This window comes from Stegostoma tigrinum, chromosome 10 (genome assembly GCF_030684315.1).
Source record: "Stegostoma tigrinum isolate sSteTig4 chromosome 10, sSteTig4.hap1, whole genome shotgun sequence".
Lineage (NCBI taxonomy): Eukaryota > Metazoa > Chordata > Chondrichthyes > Orectolobiformes > Stegostomatidae > Stegostoma > Stegostoma tigrinum.
Window position 1 is genome coordinate 6,426,205 of NC_081363.1, and position 14,569 is coordinate 6,440,773.

At 44.0% G+C, this 14,569-nt stretch overlaps 1 protein-coding gene across 1 annotated transcript in view; it reads left to right on the forward strand.

Moving 5' to 3' along the window:
* LOC125455580 (calmin-like) overlaps positions 1-14,569 on the forward strand; it is a 122,994-nt gene that overhangs the window by 53,833 nt on the left and 54,592 nt on the right. Inside the window, exon 2 of the mRNA XM_048537718.2 lies at positions 5,577-5,638. Coding sequence (XP_048393675.1) covers positions 5,577-5,638 — 62 coding nt within the window. The remainder of the gene's footprint in view (positions 1-5,576; positions 5,639-14,569) is intronic.

A 14,569-nucleotide genomic window follows, 5' to 3' on the forward strand; every position in this document is an offset into this window, starting at 1 on the left:
AGTAAATAAGGCTGTTAACAAGCAGTTGTGCCCCTCAATAGGCAACCTGCCACTGTCTGGTGAGGATCTCACCTTGTTGCCTGGCAGCTACATAATAGATGTAGCAAGTTGGTCCTGACATTGAGATAAGCTAAATGGATTTCTCACATAGTTCTGCCATACTCCTCACTGTAGCCAGTTCTGTTCACGACACTACAAGATGCTTCCCAATTGTAGATTTCGGTGATTTGCATGAGGAACAAATGTTGCCTATGACTTCAGGGTAAATACCCTGGTCTTTTTCTAAAAATTACATCTGTAGAATCTCTTTCTTCCCCTGAAAGGCTTAATATTGGTTTAATGTTTCAAGCAGAATGCAGAGCCTCTGATGGCACAGTGTTCCCTTGGTATGGAATTGGAAGGATCAGCCTGTTTTTTTTAATGTGTACTAGCCTTTGTATGGATTGGCACTTAATAGCAGCTGTCACCAGCTGACTCAGTGCCAGTTTTGCTCAGCGTTACCTCTCATGCCTCTAAGTGCTTGAAGTCATCCTCTTGTGTGAATGAAAGTTTTTAAAGGAAAACTATCTTCTCCTATGGAGCACAGGCCTAATCTCTCCAAAGTGATTCAATTGCTTAGAGAGGAGGCCTACATATGTTGATGGTGAATTCTCTAACTGACAATGACAGCTTTACAGTGAACACTGCAGTCATTTTACTACTTGCACTGAAAGTGAACTGCTGAGTGCCTTCTTGGGTGAAGTACTCTTGGCTGCATAGTAACTTGTCGAGGTCTGGAAGGGAAACATCATGGGAACTATCATGGAATTCTTGCTCCTTTTCTCCGTTACACATGTTGGGCCTTGGAAGAAGGGAAAGCAAATAACCTGTGCTTCCCTCTAGATCAGTAAAAACTTGCATTTATATAGCACTTTTGCATAGGAAAACATAAAAGGAGGTCTAGAATCCCCTCCCTCACCACCCTGTGCCTCTCTACCTCCCTAACCCCTTTCAAGGTGCTCCAAAAACCCATTTCAGTGATCAACCTTTTGATCATCTGTCCTGCTTTATCTTGTTATGGCTTGGTGTCAAAGATTTTCTTTTAGTTGATATCACTTTAAGTGTCTTGGGATGTTTATCACAATGAGTCTACCAGTTAACTGTATGCTACTGCCCAGAAACATAAGCTGACATTGAACGTCACAAGTACAGGTGACCAAAAACTTAGTGAAGTAGAATTTAAAAATGAGACCGGAGTAGAGGGTTTAGCAAGGAATTCGAGAACCTTGGTATTCTTTAGATGACATGTCACCGCAACACATCCCTCACACCCCGCCCCCGCCACAACCGCCCAAAGAGGATCCCCCTTGTTCTCACACACCACCCCACCAACCTCCGGATACAACGCATCATCCTCCGACACTTCCGCCATCTACAATCCAACCCCACCACCCAAGCCATTTTTCCATCCCCACCCCTGTCTGCTTTCCGGAGAGACCACTCTCTCCGTGACTCCCTTGTTCGCTCCACACTGCCCTCCAACCCCACCACACCCGGCACCTTCCCCTGCAACCACAGGAAATGCTACACTTGCCTCCACACCACCTCCCTCACCCCTATCCCAGGCCCCAAGATGACATTCCACATTAAGCAGAGGTTCACCTGCACATCTGCCAATGTGGTATACTGCATCCACTGTACCCGGTGTGGTTTCCTCTACAATGGGGAAACCAAGCGGAGGCTTGGGGACTGCTTTGCAGAACACCTCCGCTCGGTTCGCAATAAACAACTGCACCTCCCAGTCATGAACCATTTCCACTCCCCCTCCCATTCTTTAGATGACATGTCCATCATGGGCCTCCTGCAGTGCCACAATGATGCCACCCGAAGGTTGCAGGAATAGCAATTCATATTCCGCTTGGGAACCCTGCAGCCCAATGGTATCAATGTGGACTTCACCAGCTTCAAAATCTCCCCTTCCCCCACCGCATCCCAAAACCAGCCCAGTTCGTCCCCTCCCCCCACTGCACCACACAACGAGCCCGGTTCTTCCCCTCCACCCACTGCATCCCAAAACCAGTCCAACCTGTCTCTGCCTCCCTAACCTGTTCTTCCTCTCACCCATCCCTTCCTCCCACCCCAAGCTGCACCTCCATCTCCTACCTACTGACCTCATTCCACTCCCTTGACCTGTCCGTCTTCCCTGGACTGACCTATCCCCTCCCTACCTCCCCACCTATACTCTCCTCTCCACCTATTTTCTTTTCTCTCCATCTTCGGTCCGCCTCCCCCTCTCTCCCTATTTATTCCAGAACCCTCACCCCATCCCCCTCTCTGATGGACGGTCTAGGCCCGAAACGTCAGCTTTTGTGCTCCTGAGATGCTGCTGGGCCTGCTGTGTTCATCCAGTCTCACATTTCATTATCTTGGATTCTCCAGCATCTGCAGTTCCCATTATCACTGACCACTAATGGTTGTATGATTTAAAATTTAAAACAGCCCGAGTTGGGGGAAGACAAAGATCTTGGAGGGCTGAAGGAATTGAAGAAATTGCATAGCAACAGAAAACTTGTACTAAATAATGCACAGAGGGCGTGTAATAAATGGAGGGAAGAAATCTTAACTATACCTGCAGGCTATGACAATCCCTGAATGACTACAGAGAACAGAAAAACATGTGTGATCTCATTTAAATCCAGTTTCCATGCCAACAGACCCCATGCAAAATAATTAATTGCACAGTCAGATTAGCCTGAGCGCATTGCCGTGTGCCCTTTGCACATTTTCCTAGCACACACTGAGGGAGCTGGCACACAAGTAAACATGTTTTGATCTTAGGAAGCAGCCACTTGCCTGGAAAACCTCCACAATTCAATCGCAAATATTTTGTTGGAGTTACTTTGCCCCCTGGTGGTGAATTCTTTTAAAAAATCATTAACATGTACAGTTATTCCATGCCGTTTCTAAGGGAGAATTGGGTGAATTTCTTTTTTGCACAGTGAGCTGCTACCTGAAAGTTGACAAAGGAGATTCTGAAGCAATTTTGGAAAGTTATTTAAATAAATGCTTGTGGAAAAATAGTACGCGGGGAAGACCAGGAGAAATAGGACCAACTGAAAAGCTCTTTAAAGTTTCTGAGAAGATTTGTAGCTCGGGTTGTGGATTAAGCTGTCGACTTGCTTGTTGAGCCAGTGTGTTTGATGGTAGAAATTACCCTGCTGGTAATGTTGTTAGTGTTCTGTCCTGCTTTTTATTTATACGAAATAACAAGGTGTAGAACTGGATGAACCCAGCAGGCCAAGCAGCAGCAGAGGAGCAGGAAGGCTGACGTTTTAGGCCTAGACCCTTCTTCAGAAATGCCTCTGCTTGGCCTGCTGTGTTCATCCAGCTCTACACCTTGTTATCTCAGATTCTCCAGCATCTGCAGTTCATACTGTCTGTTTGTTGGGGTGGTTGGTATTATTTTTGGTTTTGTTTCTCAGTGGTTTGTACACAGGGTCTAATTCAGTGTGTTTGTTGGAGTTCCGGTTGGAATACCAGGCCTCAAGGAACTCCCTGGCTGTCTCTGTTAGGAGTGCTATTATGGATGTGTTGTCCTAGTTGAATTCATGTCCTCCTTTGTGAATGTGTATTGAGACCATTGAGAATTGGTCGTATCACTTTGTGGTTAGTTGGTGTTTGTGTTTCCTTATTGCCAGTTTTCTTCCAGTTTGGCCTATGTAATGTTTCTCACAGTGCTTGCATGGTGTTTTGTATATTACATTGGTTTTATTGGTTGAGAGTATGGGGTTCTTCACGTTCGTCAGTAGCTGTAGCAATGCATTTGCTATCAGGCAACGCTGATACCTAGAGGCCTGAGTAGTCTTGTGATCATCTGTTATCATCCCTGATGTACGGTAGGGTGAGTCGTGTGTCTCGCCATGTAGTGTTGTCTTGTTGTGGTCTGTCACAGAGGTAATGGCAGATTTGTGTTTTTTGGGTATCCATTCCTTTTTAAAAAAAACTCCGTATGAGTGCTCCTGTTCTGCTTTGTGGAATTTCGGGTTGCTGCAGAGTGTTGTGGCCCCTTTTAAATGAAGTCCTGATTCTGTTCCGTTTTTGGGTGTTGGAGTGGTTGCTGGAGTAATTAAGTATCTGGTCTGTATCTGTGGTCCTTCTGTGTATGCAAGTCTGGAGATCCCCGTTATTCTTTGCATTCTGCCATTACTCCAGGAAGGGTAGCTGGTTGTTGTTCTTTTCTACTTTTGTGAATTTTATTCCCGTGAGGATGTTCTTTTTGTCAGTGGGTTTCTACTAGTCTTGTGCATTTGATAATCATGAAGGTATCATCTAATGTAGCTGACTCAGAATTTGGGTTGTATAGTGGGGAACACCATTCATTCTAACCTTTGCATTACTGCTTCTGCAGTCAGTCCTGATATTGGGGATCCCATTGGTGTTCCGTTGAATTGTTTAAATATGTGCCATTGAAGGTGAAATGGGTTGTGAAACACCAGATACAGTAGCTTCAGGGTACTGTCTTTGTTGATGTGGTTGATGTCATGGGTCCCTGCCTTCCTGACTTGTTAAGCAGTGTGGTAATTGTCTGTTTGGCTAGGTCAATGTTTATAGATGTAAATAGTGCTGTTACATCGAAGGATACCATTATCTCGTACTCTTCTATTCTGGTGTCCTTGGTGATGTTGAGGAATTCTTCGGGGGAGTGGATGGAGTGGGTAATGTTTTCAACTAAATATTTTAGTTGCTGTTGTAGTTCTTTGGCTAGTCTGTATGTTGGTGTGCCTGGTAGTGAGCTTGCGTCCCTGGCTTGTGTACCTTAGAGAACCCATAGAAGTGGGGTGTGTTGGATCCCTCTGGCTTCATTTTTTGGTAGTCTGTCTTGCTGATGTCTACTGAGCTGTGTAATTTCTTAAGGGTTGTTGTGATCTGGTTCCCTAATTGTGCTGTTGACAACAGATGGTTATAGACCCAAGCATAATGGTTTAAATGGCCTGCAATGTCCAATTCTATTGTAATATTTATATTAGACTTGTTTTTGTTCTGACAAAACTGGATATAAAATAATTAGCTCTTGATTTTGGTAATGCAGTGATATCATAGGTCAGGGCCGTAGAATTCTGCCTTATCTCGTTGGAGGAGCTGTTTGCATCAGTTTTTGATGAAGGGGCCTAAGTTTTGGTGAAATCTGATATATGCATGTTAGCCTTTATAAGAGGAGGATAAATTAATCAAAATTCCTGAAAATGCTAAGTCAGGATTTGGCTACCCCCAGGTCCTGCAATGGTTCATACTCTGGTCAGATGGCCTGCTAGACACTCACTGTTTGGATCAGTTCATGAAGAATTATCGCTCATGTTAACAGAAACCTGATGGTATTTCACACAACAAGTCTGAGAGATTTTTGGATGATGATGGTGCTCACATTAGGTTTTCTTATTCACACAGAAATTAATTTACAAACAAAACCAGCTCTGTCTCAATTATGATTCGGACAGTGCAAACGTATCAATACATATTATGATCCAGGTAGAACAGTGCATATTGTTGGCATGTACTGGTTGCAATAATGAGCAACTTGTCCACTTGTTTCCCTTCAGTTGAAAGAGTGAGAACGCAGAAGAGAACGTTTACCCGATGGATCAACTTCCACTTGTACAGGGTAAGAGCAAGCATTCAATTCTGTTTTAAGCTAATTAATCACTGGTAAACAATATCAATTGTTATGAAGAAGATCTTTATTTAATACTGTCTGGACGACTTGTGTTTTGAACCTTTGTGAAAAATGGATAGATTTCAAGTTTTGTGGGAACACCTGGAGTGTTTTTTAAAGGCCAATTTAAGGGCAACACCATGGCTAGATGGAGCTTTGGAGTCCACGTGTAGCAATTCAGTTGAGGCACAGCTTTTGTTATTGGTCATAAGTTGATGTTTCCCACCAAGTAGAGAGGTGTTGAAAGGCAAGTTCTGAAATCACTACTTAGAAACAACTTTGAATGATGGCCAATGATTTTCAGGAGGGTGTAAGACAGAGATATATTACTAATATACTTCACTACACTTTTAATCCAGTAGATCAACCAATGTTCTCGGGACTGTGGTTCAAATTCCTGCCACAGTAGCTGGTAGAATTTACAAGCACTCTTTTTTTTAAATATCTGGAATTAAAAATCTACTGATGACCCTAAAACCATTTTTCATGACAATTTTCAAAGACTCAACTGGCCTACTAATGCCCTTCAGCAAAGGAAATCTGTGTCCTCACCTGTGACTCCATACCCACCCAATGCCTCTGAATTGCAAATCTGAAATTGCCTAGATAGCTGAAATAATTCAAGAGGCCAGTATCCATGTGGTGACCAGTGTCCAGTCAGCAAGTCACCCTTTATTTACATAGGGAGAATCCTTCATACTGATCCAGCTCCCTCTAAGCCAGCTGTCTGAGTGAACAGAACTTTTGACATGCCTGTTCTTATTTGTCAGCCAGGGCTCCCTGATTGGGCTGTTAATCTGGTCCAATCAGGAGACTCATTTTCTATGATGCTGACCTGGCTAACCCCATTACAATCACTAAATATATAAAAATATATAAATAGCCTCTCAGTTGTATCAATTGCTATGAAGTCTCAATAAAGAAATGAAACCGATGAACCGCCCGGCATTGACCTAGGCTTCGGAAAAGATAACGGCAGAAACAGTCTGTTGACCCTGTCTTCCTTGCTAATATTGGAGGGGCTAGTGCCAAAATTGGGAGAGGTGTCTCAGACTAGTCAAGCAACAGCCTGACACAATGTCTCAGACCATCACCTGTCCCACTGACAAGTCTTACCAGTGGAGGTGGCTTCACGGTGGTATACAGTCAGGACAGAGTTGCCCTGGGAGTCTTCAATATTGACTGTAGACTCCATAAAGTCTTGTGGCTTCAGGTTAAATATGGGCAAGGAAATGTCCTGCTGTCTTCCCTCGGCTGATGAATCAGTGCTCCTCTATTTTGAACAACACTTGGAAGAAGCACTGAGAGTGACAAGGGCAAAAAATGTACTGTGGGGGTGAGATTTCAATGTCCATAACCAAGAATGGCTCAGCAGCAGTGCTACTGATCAAGCTGGTCGGGTCCTAAAGGACATAGCTGCGAGACTGGGTCTGCAGGAAGTGGTGAAGGAATGAAGTGGTGGGCGACACAGTGGCTCAGTGGTTAGCACTGTAGCCTCACAGCGCCAGGGACCCAGGTTCGATTCCCGCCTCGGGCGACTGTCTGTGTGGAGTTTGCACATTCTCTCCATGTCTGCTTGGGTTTCCTCCGGGTGCTCCGGTTTCCTCCCACAGTCCAAAGATGTGCAGGTTAGGTGGATTGGCCTTGCTAAATTGCCCGTAGTGTTCAGGGGTGTGTAGGTTATAGGGGGATGAGTCTGGGTGGGATGCTTCAAGGGGCTGTGTGGACTTGTTGGGCCGAAGGGCCTGTTTCTACAGTGTAGGGAATCTAATCTTTAAAAAAAAAGAGGGGGGGGACAAAAGCATTCTTGACCTCCTCCTTGCCAATCTGTTACCTGCAGATGCATTTATCCATGAGAATCATTGAGAGTGATGACTGCACAGTTCTTGTGGAGACAAAGTTTGACCTTCACACTGAGAATCGCCATAATCCTTTTGAGTGTCACTGCCCTGGGTTAAATGGGACAGACTTTTGACTCAAGATGTCACAACTCAAGGCTGGACATCTCTGAGGCGCTGTGGGTCATCAGCAACAGCTGAATTGTAGGCCAACATAATCTGCAATCTTGTGATCTGGCATAGCCCCCACTCACTATTATCATCAAGCTAGGGGATCAATGGAGAATGCAGGAGGGCATGCCAGGAACAACATAAGGCATACCTAAAAAATGAAGTGCTAATTTGGTAAAGCGACCAAACAGGACTACTTGCATGCCAATAAGCAAGTGATAGAAAGTGTTAAGCAATCCCCCAACTAACGGATCAGATCAAAGCTCTGTAGGCCTGCCACATTCAGCCATGAATGGTGTGTACAATTCCACAATTCACTTGAGGAAGAGGCTCCACAAATATCCTCATCCTCAATGATGGAACAGCTAAACACATCAGTGCAAAAAATATGGCTGAAGCATTTGCAGCAATCTTCAGTCAGAAGTGCTGAGTTGATGTTCTATCATGGCCTCCTTCAGTGGTTCCCAACATCATAGAAAGCAATCTTCAGCCAATTCGATTCACTTTACATAATAGGAAGAAACATTTGAAGGTACTAGTTACTGCAAAGGTAGTGGATCCTGACAATATTCTGGCAATAGTCCTGAAGACTTGTGCTCCAGTACTTGCCAGTCCTCTAGCCAAGCTCTTCCAGTAGTTTGAACACTAGCATCTACACGACAATGTGGAAAATTTCCCAGGTATTTAGTGTATGATGTTGTTGACTTGCTCACCGATCTGGCTTGTTTTTGTTCAAACATTTCGTCATCATGCTAGGTACATCAACAAACATATAACACTAGACCCCATATACAAACCCATACAGAGCAAAACTGGAAATGACACTAGTCAGCAGACAGACAGTATAATTTCCAAGAGGAGTAGAACAACATTGTTTTATCGGAGACCTCACTGATGATGTTACCTAGCATGGTGACAAAATGTCCGAACAAAAACAAACGAGCTCGGCGAGCAAGTCAACAACATCACCAACAACCCAAGCTACAAAACTTTGCTAAAACTTTAAATATGTACTGTTATACAAAAAACAGGACAAATCCAACCCAGCAAATAATACCCCATAAGTCTACTTGGGATCATCAGTAAAGTGATGGAAGGTGTCATCAACAGTGCTATCAAGCAACATCTGTTCAGCAATAGTCTGCTCAGTGATGCCCAGTTTGCGTTCTGCCAGGACCGGTCAGCTCAAGTCCTCAATAAAGCTGTGATTTAAAAGTGGATAAAACAGCTGAATTCCAATGGTGAGGTGAGAGTAACAGACTTTGACATCAAATCTGCCTTCATCTAAATAATGGCATCGGGGAAGCCCTAGCAAAGCTGGAATCAGTGGGTATTCAGGGGTCAAACTCTGGATTCCTAACTGGCACAAAGGAAGATGGTCGTGATTGTGGGAGGTCAATCTCAGCTCCAGGACATCGGTGCAGGAGTTCCTCAGGGTAGTGTTCTAGGCCCAACCATCTTCAGCTGCTTCATCAATGACCTTCCCTCCCTGATAAGGTCAGAAGTGAGGATGTTTGCCTGATGATTGCACATTATTCCGCACAATTTGCGACTCCTCAGATACTGAAGCAGTCAGTGTTCAAATGCAGCAAGATCTGGACAATATCCAGGCATTTCTGGTGTTTTTGATTTTAGTTATCAGAGGGTGTCAACCTCTGCTTCGTACCAGATTGGGGCCTTGTCCAGGATCTGCCTGGTTTGTGTATGGGATCTCAACAGATCTGAATAGATCTGAACTGATTTGCACAGATTTGAACAGTGGTACAAAAGGCCCCAACAAATTTAGCAGCCTTTGGGATTAGTGTCCTCGGTCTTTAAGTAAAACTTATGTGAGAAGTGGAAAATCTGTTAGTTGTGGTTGGTTAAATCAAAAGTGAGGTAATGGCTGTTTCCAGTCATTTGAGTTATCCAGGGCCAGAAGAAGTGGCTTTGGGGGTTTTACAAAAGGTGAGCAAGGAAAAGCTGCTGGAATTGGCAGACAAGCTGGAATTGAGGTTGCCTTTGTGTGTGAGAAAAGAAGAGTTAATTACAGCAACAGCTCGACATTTGGATTTGCTGGAAAGGCCATCAGGATCTTTGGACATGTCTAAAATTCAATTTCGGTTGAAACAGCTTGAACAGGAAAGGGAATTGTTTGAATTACAGTTACAAGCACAGGAAAGATGAAAGGAAAAAAGACAGAATTTGAACTTCAGAAGTTGCAAATTAAACTTGCGAAAAAAAAGACTGGTAAGCTTTTTTTCCCCCTTTCTCTTTATCTCATGGCAGTCTAGAGTAGAGGGGATGGAAGCTAGGGCCCTTGCATGGTCCTCTTGTAGGATATGGGAGGTAAGGGTCACTACTAGTGTCCCTTCTGACTTCATCTGCGAGAAGTACACCCGACTCCAGCTCCTCTCAGACTGCAATAGGGAACTGGAGCTGGATGAATTCCGGATCATTCGGGACAATGAGGAGGTGGTAAGAGTTATAGGGAGGTCATCACACCCAAGTTACAGGATAAAGATAGCTAGGTGACCGTCAGGAGAGGGAAAGAGAATACGCAGATAGTGCAGGGATCCCCTATGGCTGTTCCCTTCGATTAATAAATATACTGATTTGGGTACTGTTGTGGTAGTTGTTGAGGGGGAGGTGGTGTTGGGATGCAAGCTACTGGGGAGAGCCATAGTGGCCAGGTCTCTTGGCACTGAGCCTGGCTCTGTGGCTCAGAAGGGAATGGGGGAGAATAGGAGAGTGTTAGTGATAGGAGATTCAATAGTTAGGGAAACAGACAGGAGATTCTGTCGTTGCGAACAAGACTCCTGGATGGTATGATGCCTTCTGGGTGAGGGTCAGGGATGTCTCAGATCGAGTCTACGGGATTCTTAACGGGGAGGGTGAGCAGCCAGAAGTACCAATGACATGACTAGGAAAAGGTATGAGAACCTGAAAGGTGAATATAGGGAGTTAGATTGGAACCTAAAAAGCAGGACAAGCAGAGCTGTAATCTCAGGATTACTCCCAGTGCCACGGGCTAGTGAGGCTAGGAGTAGACAGCAAGTGCAGCTGAACATGTGGCTACAGAGCTGGTGTAGGAGGGAGGGCTTCAGATATGTGTATCATTTGGGATACCTTCTGGGGAAGGTGGGACCTGTACAAGAGGGACAAGTTGCACAAGTTGGATGAGCACCAATATTCTGGGTGGGAGAATCACTAGAGCTCTTCGGGAAGGTTTAGACTAGTTTTGCAAGGGGATGGGAACCAGAGCTACGATCAAAGAATGGGGTAGCTGGTGTACAGGCAGATACAGAATGCAGAGAGTCTATGATGAAGGATAGACAGTTGATAGGGCAAAGTCAAATTCAAAAAGTGACAGGAATATGGGTGACGAATTTAGAGCATGGATTAGTATTTGGAGCTACGCTGTTATGGCCGTTACACAGACTTGGATAACACAGGGATAAGAATGGCTGGTGGATGTTCTGGGGTTTAGATGTTTCAACAGAAATGGGGATAGAGGTAAAAGAGGTGGGGGAGTGGCATTGCTAATCAGGGATGGTATCATAGCTGCGGAAAGGGAGGTTGTTGAGGAGGGTTTGTCCACTGAGTCAGTATGGTTGGAAGTCAGAAACAGGAAAGGAATGGTCACTTTATTGGGAGTTTTCTATAGACCCCCACACCAATAGCGGACAGTATGGGAAAGTATTTAATTGCGGGAGAGGGAATTACAATGCTATTAGGCAAGAACTGTGGAGCATAAGTTGGAACAGATGTTCTCAAGGAGAAGCACGATAGAAATGTGGAAGTTGTTTAGGGAGCACTTGCTACAAGTAGTGGGTAGGTTTGTCCCACTGAGACAAGGAAGGGATGGTAAAGTGAAGGAGCCTTGGATGACAAGACATGGGGACATCTAGTGAAGAAGAAGAAAGAAGCTTACTTAAGGTTGAGGAAGCAAGGATCGGACAGGGCCCTAGGGTGTTACAAGGTAGCTGGGAAGGAACTGAAGAGTGGACTTAGGAGAACTAGAAGCGGGTATGAAAAAGCCTTGGGTAGAGTGAAGGAAAACCCCAAGCCATTCTATACTTATGTGAGGAACAAGAGGATGGCCAGAGTGAGGGTAGGGCTGATCAGGGATAGTGGAGGGAACTTGTGCATGGAATTAGAGGAGGTAGGGAAGGTCCTTAATGAATATTTTGCTTCAGTATTCACCAGTGAGAGGGACCTTGACACTTGTGAGGACAGCGTGAAACAGGTTGATATTAGGAAGGAGGATGTGATAGAAACTTTGAAAAACATGAAGATAGATGAGTCCCCTGGGCCAGACAGGATATACCCAAGTTTACTATGGGAAGTGAGGAAAGAGATTGTTGCACCTTTGGTGATGATCCTTACATCCTTGCTGTCCACTGGATTAGTACCAGGTGATTGGAAGGTGGTAAACCTTTGTTCAAGAAAGGGAATAGGGATAATCCTGGGAATTATAGGCCAGTCAGTCTTAATTCCGTGGTCGAAAAATTATTGGGAGAGGATTCTGAGATATAGTATTTATGATTATTTTGAAAAGCTCAATTTGATCAGAAATAGTCAGTAAGTCTTTGTGAGGGGCTGCCTCACAAGCCTTATTGAATTCTTTGAGGATGTGACAAAACACATTGATAAAGGTAGAGCAGTGGATGTGGTTTGTATGGATTTTAACAAGGCATTTGATAAGGTTCCCCATGGTAGGCTCATTCAGAAAATAAGGAGGCATGTGATCCAGGGAAACTTGGCTGTCTGGATACTGAATTAGCTGAGGGTGGTAGTAGATGGAAAGTATTTGACCTGAAGCTCAGTGACCAGTGCTGTTCTGCAGGGATCTCTTCTGGGACCTCTGCTTTTTTGCAATCTTTATGAATGACTTGGATGAGGAAGTGGAAGGGTGGGTTAGTAAGTTTGCTGATGACACAAAGATTGGTACGGTTGTGGACAGCATGGAAGGATGTAGTAAGGTTGCAATGGGACATTGACAGGATGCAGAGCTGGGCAAAGAAGTGACAGATGGAATTCAACCTGGAAAAGTGTGAAGTGATTCATTTTGCAGAGTCGAATTTGAATACAGAATACAAGGCTAATGGCAGGATTCTTGGCAGTGTGGAGGAACAGAGGAATGTTGGAGTCTACATTCATAGATCCCTCAAAGTTGCTGCCCAAGTTGATAGGGTTGTTAAGAAGGTGAATGGTGTGTTGGCTTTCATTAGCAGGGAGATTGAGTTTAAGAGCAGTGAGGTTATGCTGAAACTCTATAAAACCCTGGTTAGACCACACTTGGAATATTGTGTTCAGTTCTGGTTGCCTCATTATAGGAAGGATGTGGAAGCTTTTGAGAGGGTGCAGAAGAGATTTACCAGGATGTTGCCTGGACTGGAGGGCAGGTCTTACGAGGAAAGGTTGAAGGAGCTAGGGCTTTTTTCATTAGAGCGAAGAAGGATGAGAGGTGACTTGATAGAGTTTAGAGCCAGAGACTACTTCGCAGGGCGGAAATGACTATTACAAGCAGGCATAATTTTAAGGTGATTGGAGCAAGGTATTCGGGAGATATCAGAGGAAGGTTCTTTACACAGAGAGTGGTGGGTTCATGGAATGAGCTGCCAGTGGTGATGATGGAGTCAGATACATTAGAAACATTTAAGCGACACTTGGATGGGCACATGGATGATAGTAAAACATAGGGTATGCAGGGTAGTCTGATCTTAGAGAAGGATAATAGGTTGGCACAAAATTGTGGGCCAAGGGGCCTGTACTGTGCTGTACTATTCTATGTTCTAGACTGGATAGCCAACTTAAAATGATGAAAATGAAGGTAGAATGTAGGGTTAGTGAGGAGGAGAGTGATGATGATGAGCAGACCCATTGTAGCCAAAGACTTCTTAGAGACACCTACAAATGCGTCAAAACATTACCAAAATTTGATGCAAAGGAGGTACCGGTCTTTTTCATTTCCTTTGGCCAGTTCATTTTGGTTAGCCAGTATCTCCAAGACTATGTGGGTAATGTTAATTCAGACTAAGCCGGTAGGCAGGGCTAGTGAGGTGTTTGCAGCACTGTCAAGAGAATATGAAGAAGTAAAACATACTATTCTGAGTGTCTATGAATTGGTACCAGAAGCGTATAGAAGACATTTATATAGAAATGTAAGGAGGAACAAGGTTAGACTTGTGTCGAGTTTGAAAGAATTAAACAGAGTAACTTTGATAGATGGGTGTGAGCATTAAAGATAGAAAAGACATATGAGGATCTTGGAGAGATTATTCTGTTGGAGGAGTTTAAAAAATTCATTTCCAGAATTGACAAGAGCTCCTGCTGAGGAACAGTAAGTTAAAACAGTGAGAAGAGCTGCAGAGATGGTGTATGAATATATGTTGGTGCATAAATAAAAATATAGCTTCCGACAGCAATTTCATTCCATGAGAGATAGAAATTCAGAAAAATGGAGATCCTTCAATGAGAAACAAAAAGTAGATCATACTGGGAACAATTTATCACGTGAAAAAAAAACCATAAAGGTGAATGGCCTCCAGTGTTTCTGATATAATAGATGGGGCGGGGTTGTGGGAGGTGCTGGTGGATTAAAAGAGGCACTGAGAAAAAAGAATGTGGTAAAAGAGTCTAAACCAGTGGGATTAGTTGAAGTCATGAAGGAAATCTCAAGAGAAGTTGGAAGTACAAGAGAGTGCACAGTCTAGTCATGGGCTGGATAGTAAGATAGTGCCTGATCTCTTCAAAGACTTCACTTATGTGGGTAGGGCTTACTAAGGAAGAATGGAGGAGAAGGTAAAGAAGTTAAAATATTGAGAGGTACAGGAACTGGTCATTCTCTAATAGTAAGAGACGAGAATATTTGCACTCCTTCTGAAAT